Source organism: Camelina sativa, chromosome 7, assembly GCF_000633955.1.
Source record: "Camelina sativa cultivar DH55 chromosome 7, Cs, whole genome shotgun sequence".
Taxonomy (NCBI): domain Eukaryota; kingdom Viridiplantae; phylum Streptophyta; class Magnoliopsida; order Brassicales; family Brassicaceae; genus Camelina; species Camelina sativa.
The window spans coordinates 23823931-23836277 of NC_025691.1; the positions used below are offsets into that span (position 1 = coordinate 23823931).

The 12347-nt window shown below is 37.0% G+C and overlaps 2 protein-coding genes across 2 annotated transcripts; both read left to right on the forward strand.

Moving 5' to 3' along the window:
- On the forward strand, nt 3021–4244 carry LOC104702238 (pathogenesis-related protein 5-like). The gene is made up of 2 exons (XM_010418062.2): nt 3021–3115; nt 3375–4244. Exons 1-2 carry the CDS (start codon nt 3067–3069, stop codon nt 4046–4048), a joined length of 723 nt encoding a protein of 240 aa, XP_010416364.1. The 5' UTR covers nt 3021–3066; the 3' UTR covers nt 4049–4244.
- LOC109125488 (uncharacterized mitochondrial protein AtMg00810-like) lies at nt 8089–8991 on the forward strand. The gene is made up of 2 exons (XM_019227133.1): nt 8089–8237; nt 8532–8991. The coding sequence occupies exons 1-2, from the start codon at nt 8089–8091 to the stop codon at nt 8989–8991; spliced, it is 609 nt and encodes a 202-aa protein (XP_019082678.1).

A 12347-nucleotide genomic window follows, 5' to 3' on the forward strand; every position in this document is an offset into this window, starting at 1 on the left:
TAAGGTTAATTGAACCTGCTAGGAGACACAAAAATCTTAGTATCAATATTTACAAATGATAACAGTAAATTAAAACCCAAATAAGAAAAAGGTTAAAAAAACACCAAAATACCATCACATCACAAATTGTTATCGAGCAACGTCAGAAATTGGTAGTGGAACTTCAAAACTCTTGCGTTAAACTGAGTTAGAAACAAAAACAGGTCACTAACCCTGCAAACATGTGCAAATCCACTAAAAACCTATAGACTTATTTTGTTTTATAAATCTTACAACTATTAAGTTAATGTTTAAATTAAATTAAGCTACTATACCACAACCGCACAAAACCTTGAAAACCGTGTGGACCATGTAACTCTGAGTGAGACGAATAGATTTTTGACTATTAACCAATTGTTCGATGTCTTCTTAATTAATACGGCCATCACTCTTTGTCTCTTCCTGATTTCTGATTTTATTTTCCGCAGTCACACACAGCTAGCAGATTGTACTCCTATAAAAATACAAAACCCATTTCGGTTTTCCTTCGAAAAATACATAATTTTGAGCTGAAAAAAAGCCGCCGTTGATCTTAGCCACACGGCAGCTTTTATGCCTAACAACATTGACTCATTAATGAAAAAATCCCAAGCAGCCCTCATAGTTTTACGGCAAAGCCAAATTAATTACTATATCCAAAGCTAGTTCAATTTATGAACCCGTTTCTAAGTTAATCAATCTTCAAAGTCACGCACTATACTACAGTATATTATCTCACTTCCATCAAAATGTCCTTATTATTATTATTATTATAGTCGAAGTTCTAGTTTAATACTGTATATAATAATATTATTTTATAAGGAATAAAATATTATGCAGAATATGAATGTTAATTTGTGTGAAAAAAACTCCAAACTAACACTCTTAAACTTATGAAATTAATTAATATTCTTAAACACATTCATAAACATCCAAATTTTTTCACATGTTTAATTGTTTACTGTCTTAAAGATCACTCTATGTTATGCACATGTTTGTCGGTGCAAATTACAGGAAAAAGTATGTTGGAAACAAACGAGTTGAATAAAAAAAATCGAATAGCATTCAAATAAAGGAGTTGGAAATTTTTTATTTATATGAAGATTAAACTGAACCAGCTGAATAAGATAAATAAAGCTGAATAAAAATGAGCTGAACAATCAACATGAGCTGAATAAATTGAAATAGATGAAAAAATTACAGAAAAATAAATTAGTATGTTAAACGTGATTATTGAGTTGAATACATAAATTTAATATCAATATTTATAATAATATCACAAAATATATATTAAAAAAACTTGTTAGTCAAACAATCGTTTGTTAAACTTTTTCATAGAAAAATAATTTAAAACTATAAATATAATTAAAAGAAATAAACAGATTTTCTAAACTCATAATATTTCAATTTTCTAAAGAAAAAGTATATAACATTAATAAGTCAAAGCCTCAAAGGATTTTGTTCATAACATTCATTTCGTTCATCTTTTAATTTGAGGTTAAACAATTTTTCAACCGAAAAATAATACTTTCAACTCTATGGTGGACCCCAATAAATTTTAGTTGGAAAAGTAATTAAGTCAAATAGTGACATTTTGGATGAACTAAGTTGAAACGTAGTAACGTACATTTAACTCATTCAACTTGGTTGAAAAGTACAACTATTTGTAGCCATAATTTGTTTTTTTTTTTTTTAAACTTTTTAAATATTAAATAAGTTGAATAATTTTCTAACTTATTTATTTCAGTTGTTACAAAATTGGATGAATACTCTTTGAACATTTTAATTTAATTTAAGTCATCCATTTGCTTCACAAAAACTAAAATAAAATAAAATCTACAAAGATGGTTTCTCACGTCGTGGGTTGTTTTTTAACGGTACTTGATACGAACTTGTCAAAAATGGTTTGATCTTAACAGTTACCACGTCATTATATATGTGATGTCTCAGCCATGATTTGCGTGCCTCCTTTCCCATATACTTGCCCATCACATCGTCTAGGGTTCATATTCTAGATGGCTCGTGGGTGGCCGGCCGGTATGACCTAGCTAAAACCCTATAGGATTCGATCGAGCGATGGCGCGTTCAAGTTGCCAATCCCCTCTTATGCATCTATCCGGGTCTTATAATTGACTAATTGAGGATCGGTAGGTATAATACGATCGTGGGTCACAACAAACACATCAATCTGGATGTAAGACTAGTAAATCACAAACAAAATATGTCTATCCGGATCGAATCTCGTATTTTTGAATCACAATTAGACACATCTATTTAAATCTCATAGTCGTGAATTAATCACAAATCATGCAACAAATAACATCACAACCCTAATGGCAAGGCCGAGTCAAAACGAAATATTGAATTAGGATTTCTCATTGTTTTTTCACCAGTTGATAGTAATTAAGTTAATGGAAGAAAAAACCATTGAGACAAAGAAAATCCAGACAGCCAAATAAAATATCTATCAAGAAAGCAAAAATCATAATTGATTAAAATTTTATAAGATTACGTCGCTGCCCCTCGAACCNATGCATCTATCCGGGTCTTATAATTGACTAATTGAGGATCGGTAGGTATAATACGATCGTGGGTCACAACAAACACATCAATCTGGATGTAAGACTAGTAAATCACAAACAAAATATGTCTATCCGGATCGAATCTCGTATTTTTGGATCACAATTAGACACATCTATTTAAATCTCATAGTCGTGAATTAATCACAAATCATGCAACAAATAACATCACAACCCTAATGGCAAGGCCGAGTCAAAACGAAATATTGAATTAGGATTTCTCATTGTTTTTTCACCAGTTGATAGTAATTAAGTTAATGGAAGAAAAAACCATTGAGACAAAGAAAATCCAGACAGCCAAATAAAATATCTATCAAGAAAGCAAAAATCATAATTGATTAAAATTTTATAAGATTACGTCGCTGCCCCTCGAACCCCCATCTATATATAGATCGACGATCGGTGCCATTAACATTCATCATCATCATTCAAAGAACAGAGAAACAAAAGATATCCGTTAAAGAAAAAAATGGCAAATATCTCTAGTTTTAACATTCTCTTCCTCGTGTTCATCACAAGTAACAACATCAAACACACACTCTCTCTTTTTTTTCCTATGTTTCACTTATGTGTTATCTTTCTCCTTACGTTATTACATACTTCACCTGTTTTATCTTTTTTTCTAAGGAGAATAATTTTTTTTTTCTAAGGAGAATAATTTTCGATAATATTTTGTTTTATTGTTCATCGTCTTCGATTACAACATATATTGTCACTATGATTCTCTAAACTGTTTCGTATATTTGATGTTTTTGTGTTTGTGTTTCAATACTGCAGGCAGCATTGCTGTTTCCGCCACCGTCTTCACTATTAGGAATAACTGTCCGTCCACCGTCTGGGCCGGAAGTCTCGCCGGCAGAGGACCCAAGCTCGGCGAAGGCGGATTTGAACTGACTCCAGGTGCTTCCCGACAGCTCAACGCTCCTGCAGGATGGTCAGGCCGGTTCTGGGCTCGTACCGGTTGCAGATTTGACGGCGCCGGTAACGGTAGATGCGTCACCGGAGACTGCGGCGGTCTAAGATGTAACGGCGGCGGAGTTCCTCCCGTAAGTCTGGCTGAATTCACCCTCGTAGGCGATGGCGGCAAGGATTTCTACGACGTGAGCCTTGTCGACGGTTACAATGTAAAGTTGGGGATAAGGCCTTCAGGAGGATCCGGTAATTGCAAGTACGCTGGCTGTGTCGCTGACCTCAATGCGAGATGCCCTAACGAGCTTAAGGTCTTGGGTCCTCAGAACAATGTCGTGGCGTGCAAGAGTGCATGTGCACAGTTTAATACCGATCAATACTGTTGCCGTGGAGCTTACAATACTCCGCAAACTTGTCCTCCCACGAACTACTCGAGGATTTTTAAGAGCGCGTGCCCTGACGCCTATAGCTACGCTTATGACGACGAAACCAGTACCTTCACATGTACCGGAGCTAACTACGAAGTCACTTTCTGCCCATAAGAAAAAACAAAAGCTCCGGTCTGGTTTCTCCCCTCACGTTTCTATTGCTTGTTATGTACGGAATCTAAATAAGAAAAGATGATGACTGTAAATCATCTTCTTTCACTTTTTTAAAGCTTTTACTAAGTGTATTCAGTTGTTACACAGGTCATCTGATTTTCATACTAAAGAAATAAAACAAAAAATAATTAATTTACTTCTTCGATCTACAGTCTCTTATTATTTGCATTGTATATAGATATGCTCTTCTCTTGAAACTCGCATTTATTTGACTTGTATCTTAATAAATTAAATTAAAAGGTGTTCGAACGTTTGATTCAGTCGGTAAAGGAAGTTTCCATCTGAACCAAAACTTAATTTGTCGGTGATCGACAAAGCATAGAAACCCACTTGTGTCCCAAAAGGATGTTACCGTCTTTTTGCAGGTGATAAGAGAGAGATGAGAACTTACACCACTGTCCGTACGTCCGTACAACCACGAGGATGGGCCGTCCGTACGGTTCGGAGGCTTAGCGAGTCCAGTTCATGAAGAACAGCCTCCAGCGGTCACAAGACTTCTAGATCCTTCACATGGAGCCATTGGCGAGTTTGTGCAAGTGGGAAGTCAAACAAAGATCACATGTAAACTTAAGGAGATGTCACTTTCATTGTGTGTAATTGTGCATAGCATCTTAGGTAGAATATTTTCTTTGTAATTGTCTATATTTAGATTGTAACTAGAAACTAAATCAAGTAAGAAAAGAGATTATCTCTTTTTTCATTACACTCCAAAATTCTCATATTCTTCCTACTCTCTTTACTCTGTTTTTACTCTGTTCTACACTCTGTTTCAATCCCTGTTCGATTCTACACTACCTCACAAATTTCTCCATACTCTACTAGTCACTTTTGTCCTACTTAAAACTTACATGGTATCAGAGCAGATCGCTCCTAACCTCTAAATCTCACACCCACCAACCAAACACTTCCGCACCAAATCAAACCTTGTTTGTTTGTTAAATCATAAAATTCTTTTTTCACGTTCCCGTTGGACAAAACCTTTAACCAACGATCAATTCATTATGGAGAGCACCAAGACTATGATTTTTTCAGTCACTCTCAAAGGAGAGAATTACCTATTGTGGGCAAGAACCAGACCCATATCACTACACGTGAAGCACCAAGCGAGACAACTACTCAAGACAAGAAGGAGCTTGCCACCAGTGAGCAAGACAAATGGTTCCAAGAAGACCAAGGAGTCCTAGCCATTATTCAGAATTCGCTTGGAGCCTATCCTTGAGGCCTACTCATACTGCGAAACTGCAAAGGATATATGGGATACACTACAAAACGTGTTCGGAAATGTCACCAATGTGAACCGAATCTTTTAGATCAAGCGGGCCATCAATAACCTCAACCAAGAGGACATGGAGTTCACTATACACTTTGGTAAGTTTAGATCTCTTAGGGCAGAGCTAGAAATGCTACGACTGGTGACCATTGATCCGGTTACCCTAAACGAACGACGAGAGTAAGACAAAGTGTTTGGTCTACTCTTGACTCTCAACCCCTCCTATAACGACCTCATCAAACACATTTTGAGGTCAGACAAGTTCCTAGCCTCGATGATGTTTGTATCCAGATCCAAAAGGAGCATGGCTCCATCGGCCTATTTGGAGGCAAGGGAGAGTTGATCACTGCAAACAAAGTGGAGGGGGCTGCTGCAAACAAAGGGTACTACAAATATGATGACAAGAACGTTCCTATTTGTGAACATTGCAAGAAACCAGGACACCTCAAACACCGCTGCTGGATTCTCCATCCACATATTTGCATTAACCGGTCAACATCCAATCGTGGAGGACCAAGGGCACATCAAACTGTATTGGTTGGAGAAATATCAAATTCTGAGGTTGGCTCAAGGCAATGGAGCCGCACTAGCAGTAACCTCAGAACTGGTGAGGAAGTCGGATCTTGATGCACTTATCAAAACCCTCAAGGAGGCATCCGATAACTCTTATCTTGCTTCAAACTCTACTAAACCTCTTATTATTGATTCTGGAGCATCTCATCACATGATTAGTGATTCAAAACTAATTAGTGAAATTAAACCATCTATAGGAAATGTTATTATAGCTAATGGAGAAAAAGTATCAGTAAAAGGAATTGGTAACTTGAAACAATTTGATAAAACCTCTAAACTTTTTATATGCCTAGTTTCACTTCAAATTTGCTATTAGTTAAGAGAGCCACTACTGATTTAAATTGTTATGCAATTTTTAGTCCTAACAATGTGTATTTTGAGGATATTGACACAAGTAGAGTGCTAGGCCAAGGAGTTACTAAAGATGACCTATATGTGCTTGAGGATTCAAATCTATCTCCTACTTCATCTTCTTGTAATAACTATTGTTAAAGCTAATAGTGCTATTTGGCATGCTAGACTAGGACATCCCCATTTTTGAGCTTTAGAACTTATGTTACCAAGTATGTCTTTTAAAAATGATGAATGTGAGGCTTGTATTCTTTGTAAACATTGCAGATCAGTGTTTCCTAGGTCTATGACAATTTATGATCATTGTTTTGATTTGGTTCATTCAGATGTATGGACATCTCCTTGCTTATCTAAAGAAAATCAAAAATATTTCGGTACTTTTATTGATGAAAAGTCTAAATATACTTGGTTAACATTACTCCCATCTAAGGATAGGGTTATTGAAGCATTTATTAACTTTCAAAACTATGTGACTAACCATTATAATGCCAAGATTAAAATTTTGAGATCAGATAACGGTGGGGAGTACACAAGCCATACATTCAAACAATCTCTTGCTAACCATGGCATTATTCATCAAACAAGTTGCCCCTACACACCACAGAAAAATGGTGTAGCTGAAAGAAAGAATAGACACCTCATGGAGGTTGCAAGATCCATGATGTTCCATACATGTGTTCCAAAACGGTTTTGGGGAGATGTTCCATGCTACCTCATCAACCGAACACCTACAAAGATTCTTCATGACATATCACCATTTGAGTTATTAAACAAAGAGAAACCTACATTTGAGCACTTACGTGTATTTGGGTGTATTTGCTATGTACTAAGACCAGATGAACAGCGAGACAAACTCGACGCCAAAAGTGTTAAAAGCATGTTCATTGGATACTCTACAACACAAAAAGGATACACGTGTTATGAGCCGAATACAAAGAGAGTGTTAGTCTCCCGCGATGTCAAGTTCGTTCTCAGGATTTTTATGATGAGAAGAATTGGGACAATCTCAAAGACCTGTCCACTTCACCATCTGATCGTGCATCAAACCTTCGCTTAATACTTGAGAGACTCGGTGTCGACAACTCTCGAATCACACCAAACCCCGACGAACCTCTTTCACCAGAAGCATAGAATCAGAGGAGTGCATCCACACCTCCTGAGTCAATTGTGATTGAAACTCCACAACCTGCAACTGATGTAGAGGTGTTAAACTCGGTAGATGTGAACACTGTCTCCAATGAAGAGGATGATGTACAATGAAGACGACGATGCTGAGGATAGTCAAGAAGCTATTATACCATTAAGAAGGAGTGAACGACTTAAATCTGCTCCCTCCAACTGGAAAAACCCGCGTATTTTCTACAACAATGTGGCGGTTGCTCATCTTATCAAAGCCGTCTGCATTCTTGCACACTTTCCCTTGGAGCATCAAGTGTTTCTTGGTCAAATTGACAAACATTGGATTCCCCAAACCTATGAAGAAGCCAAAGAACATAAAGAATGGCGTGATGCCGTTAGTGCCGAGAAGAATGCCATGGAATCAAATCACACTTGGGATGAGGCTGACCTACCCAAAGGAAAGAAAGTTGTAACATCAAGATGGATCTTCACCATCAAGTACACGAGTGATGGGGAGATTGAACGATATAAAACGCGGCTTGTAGCAAGAGGATTCACCCAAATGTATGGGGAGGACTATCTTGATATGTTTGCACCAGTAGCTAAACTCCACACGGTTCAAGTGGTCTACTCTCTCGCAACAAATTTAAGCTAGGGATTGTGGCAAATGGACATTAAGAATGCGTTCTTGCAAGGTGAGCTTGAAAATGAAGTCTATATGCGACCTCCACCGGGCTTAGAGGACACCATTGGTCCATGCAAGGTCTTTAAACTTAAGAAAGCAATTTATGGTCTCAAACAGTCTCCAAGAGCATGGTACCATAAGTTAAGCACCACATTACTTGAGAGAGGGTTTCGCTAATCAGAGACTGACCACACTCTCTTTACATTGCAAAGCGACAAAGGTATTATAGTCATTCTCGTTTATGTTGATAATATTATCATCACAGGGAATGACAAGGTAGGAATTCAAGACACTAAAAACTTTCTTAAATCAGTTTTTGACATTAAAGACCTTGGAGAGCTTAAATATTTTCTTGGAATTGAAGTATATAGATGTGAAGAAGGATTATTTTTATAACAAAGGAAATATGCTCTTGATCTTTTAAGTGAAGTAGGGAAACTTGGATCTAAAGCAGTCTCAACACCACTTGAAGAAAACTATAAACCAGGAGGAAAGGGGGAGCTTGATGCAGCTCCATTCGATGATGTCAAGCAATATCAGCGCTTAGTAGGTAAACTCATATACCTCACTATCACACGACCTGACATTTGTTTTGCTGTGAACCAGGCGAGCCAGCACATGCGGAATCCATCCATGCACCACTGGAACATGGTGAACCGGATACTCCAATACATCAAGAGCTCGTCGGGACAAAGAATTTGGATGGGACGCAATGAGAGCACCGAGCTTGTTGGATATTGTGATGCTGACTACGCTGGAGATCGTGAAGACCGTCGTTCAACCACATGCTACTGTACGTTTCTTGGAGGGAACCTAGTCACATGGAAAAGCAAGAAACAAAGGTGGTATCACTATCGAGTGATGAGGCCGAATATAGGGCCATGAGGAAACTCACTACAGAGTTTATGTGTCTCAAAGCTCTTCTCAAGGATCTTGGAATTGAGTCATCAAAGCTAATCACAATTCATTGTGATAACGAAGCTGCCATTCACATAGCATCAAACTCGGTGTTCAATGAGAGGACCAAGCACATTATGTTGATTGTCACAAAGTCCGAGAACAAATCAAACTTGTAGTCATCCTTCCATGCCACACTGAAAGTTTTGAACAGTTGGCCGATGTACTCACAAAAGCTGCCAGTCCACAAGTATGTGAGTATATTCACTCCAAGATTGGTCTTAAAGACCTTACTCGGCCATTATTTCTCAACATGGCACCTACACTCTTTTTCCCTTATGTATAGTTTTTCTCAAGTGGTTTTCTACACTAAATTCTTTAATGAGGTGGGTGTTCATGAGTCCAACCTTGATTGATGCTCTTGATCAAGCTTGAGGGGGAGTATGAGAACTTACACCACTGTCCGTACGTCCGTACAACCACCAGGATGGGCCATCTGTACGGTTTGGAGGCTTAGCGAGTCCAGTCCATGAAGAACAGCCTCCAACGGTCACAAGACTTCTAGATCCTTCCCATGGAGCCGTTGGCGAGTTTGTGCAAGTGGAAAGTCAAACAAAGATCACATGTAAACTTAAAGAGATATCACTTTCATTGTGTGTAATTGTGCATAGCATCTTAGGTAGAACATTCTCTTTGCAATTGTCTATATTTAGATTGTAACTAGGAACTAAATCAAGTAAGAAAAGAGATTATCTCTTTCTCTATTACACTCCAAAATTCTCATATTCTTCCTACTCTCTTTATTCTGTTTTTACTCTGTTCTACACTCTGTTTCAATCCCTGTTTGATTCTACACTACCTCACAAATATTTCCATACTCTACTACTTAAAACTTACAAGAGAGACCATATGGTCGTAAAGCATAAACATCTGTTGTCTTAACATTCTTTTGTTTTGTTTCCATGTTATCTTATTTCCTAATCTGAGAAGGTGCAAGTGAGTTCATGTTAATAAACTTTTGTTCGAAACCAACTTGGAACTTTCTTTACCTTTTGGGAAAGGCTTAGAGAAAACCCTATATATATATATAAACGAAGCATTTAGAAATTGATTGTCATTGAGTACGTGGTGCTATTAAGATGGCTTGATTACTATAGTACAGTTAATGTGTCTACAACGGCTCAGTTGGCCGGATGTTTAACAAAGGCACTGGGCAAGGTTCAATTCAGTACACATTGATTTCCAAGTTGGGCGTTTCTCAACATTCACACTCCAACTTGAGTGGAGTATCGGAGATAATTTCGAAGTTGTATTAGTTTGTGGGCTACGTATTGTATTGTATATTGGACCTAGCCGACTTGGTCGGCAAGTCTTGTCGTGGGTTTTGGAGTTAAGTCTTGTGTATTCTTGTAAGATACAACCATTTCAATACATTATTCATTCGATTCTACAAGTGACGCAGTTGGATAACCCTAGGTTTAGCAAGCGCTAATCGTAGATCAAACTCAAGTTCACAAACGTTGAACGTGAAAGATAAAACTCTCTCTGGAATCCACCAGACACTACAAGAAAACATGTTTTTTACGACTACAGTTGGCGATTACATATATAGACGTTATTTTTGGTGACTATCTAACAACTATTGGGCGACTATTGTACGACCATAAATATTTGGTCGTACATTAGTCGCCTTTTTACGACTACATATAGTAGTTGGTATGTTAGTCGTAATTTAGCGACTATGTTATGACTATATCGCATACCGGAAGAAGTAGTCACTAAATAGTCGTTATATTAGCGACTAATATGCGATTCAAGGTAAAGATCGCTAAAAAGTCGCATATGAGTCGCTGTTTAGGAAAATTTAAAAAATTTAAAATTTAGCCTCAAACCCTTAATCAAACTCCAAAACATAAATCATAAACTCTAAATTTTTATTTTTCAATTTTTAATCTTAGAAATTAATTCATAAACCATACAACCAAAACATAAACACTATTTATATACATAAACCAAACTTTAGAACTTATAAGAAAATCTATCCCAAATCTTAAATCTTAACCCTAAACACCTATACCCCAAACCATTAACCAAACTTCAAACCCTTTAGTAAACTCTAAAACTTATATTATAAACTATAAATCTTGAACTTTCAATTTTTAATCTTATAAATTAATTTGTAAACCATAAAATCAAAACTTAACCATTATTATATATATACATAAAACCAAGGTTTAATAATTACATACGAAAGTCTAATTGATATAATATATCCAAAAACTGATATCTAAGGCTGAAAAAAATTATAGTTTTCCAAATCTTATATTATTATCAAAACTTAACCCTAAATCTTAAACCTATATCCCAAATCCTATACTTTTAACATTAAACTTTCAAAATTTAAACTTTTATAATAATTATATAAAAATTATTGCATAAACCATTCAACCAAGATATAACCATTATATATGTATAAAAGCAATGTAACCATATGCATAGTATATTTAATTATGTTTAATATATTATGTACTATTATTATTTTTAAAATTGTGTTGTTTTATGTTTAAATAAAATGTTTATATGGATGGATATATGTTTTTATGTAATAACATATTTTTTTTGAATTAACAACAACATTTTATGGGCTAACAACATTAAAATTGAATTGAGCTAGGCCCAAATCCAATTACACTCTTTTAACCCATCTTCTTCCAAACCCATCTTCTTCCTATACTCTTTATGACAAAACCTACTTCTTCTTACTCTCTTCGACAAAACCCTAAGCCGCCTAACTCATCTTCTTCTTCTTCCAATCTCTCTTCTGAATCTTCAATCTCTCTTATCAATCTCTCTTATCGAACCCTAAGATGCCTAATCGAGGAAGAAAAAGAAAACTTGTTTGTAATGTTTCTCAGATTCACGGAGGGTCAAGACTACGGCCTACCAATCTACCCAATCAGTATGACTTCACGCCGGCAGTCCAAGCTCCTCCTCCGCAGCAGACACCTGAAGAAGAAGTCCCCATTTTGCCACGACATTCAACGCAATCCCAGATCCGGGACTATCCTCCGCCTCAACAACTATTTCAGGGCTCCTTTACTCGCCAACCTCAACCTCAAGTACGCCGGTCTCCTTCAGAAGAAGTTAAATACAATCCAGCGACTCATGCAACTCTTGAAGATGGCCCTCCGCCTTCTCCAGCTCAACGCTCTCAGACTCGTAGTCATCCATCGCATCCATCATCTCAAGGCAACAACTTCGAAGAAGAAACTGCTGCGGTGTTGCCGGAACACGAGCAGGACGTGGTTCGGGCTCTAAATGCCCTGCTTCTGGTGCCAAACAGG

What these genes read in the sequence shown, in the direction of transcription:
- LOC109125488 (XM_019227133.1), top strand. Translation starts at nt 8,089, where the DNA reads ATGGACATTAAGAATGCGTTCTTGCAAGGTGAGCTTGAAAATGAAGTC. An exon ending in AAACAGTCTCCAAGAGCATG is followed by an intron (nt 8,238 to 8,531) that starts GTACCATAAGTT and finishes TGATCTTTTAAG; the next exon opens with TGAAGTAGGGAAACTTGGAT.
- LOC104702238 (XM_010418062.2), top strand. Translation starts at nt 3,067, where the DNA reads ATGGCAAATATCTCTAGTTTTAACATTCTCTTCCTCGTGTTCATCACA. An exon ending in CTTCCTCGTGTTCATCACAA is followed by an intron (nt 3,116 to 3,374) that starts GTAACAACATCA and finishes TCAATACTGCAG; the next exon opens with GCAGCATTGCTGTTTCCGCC.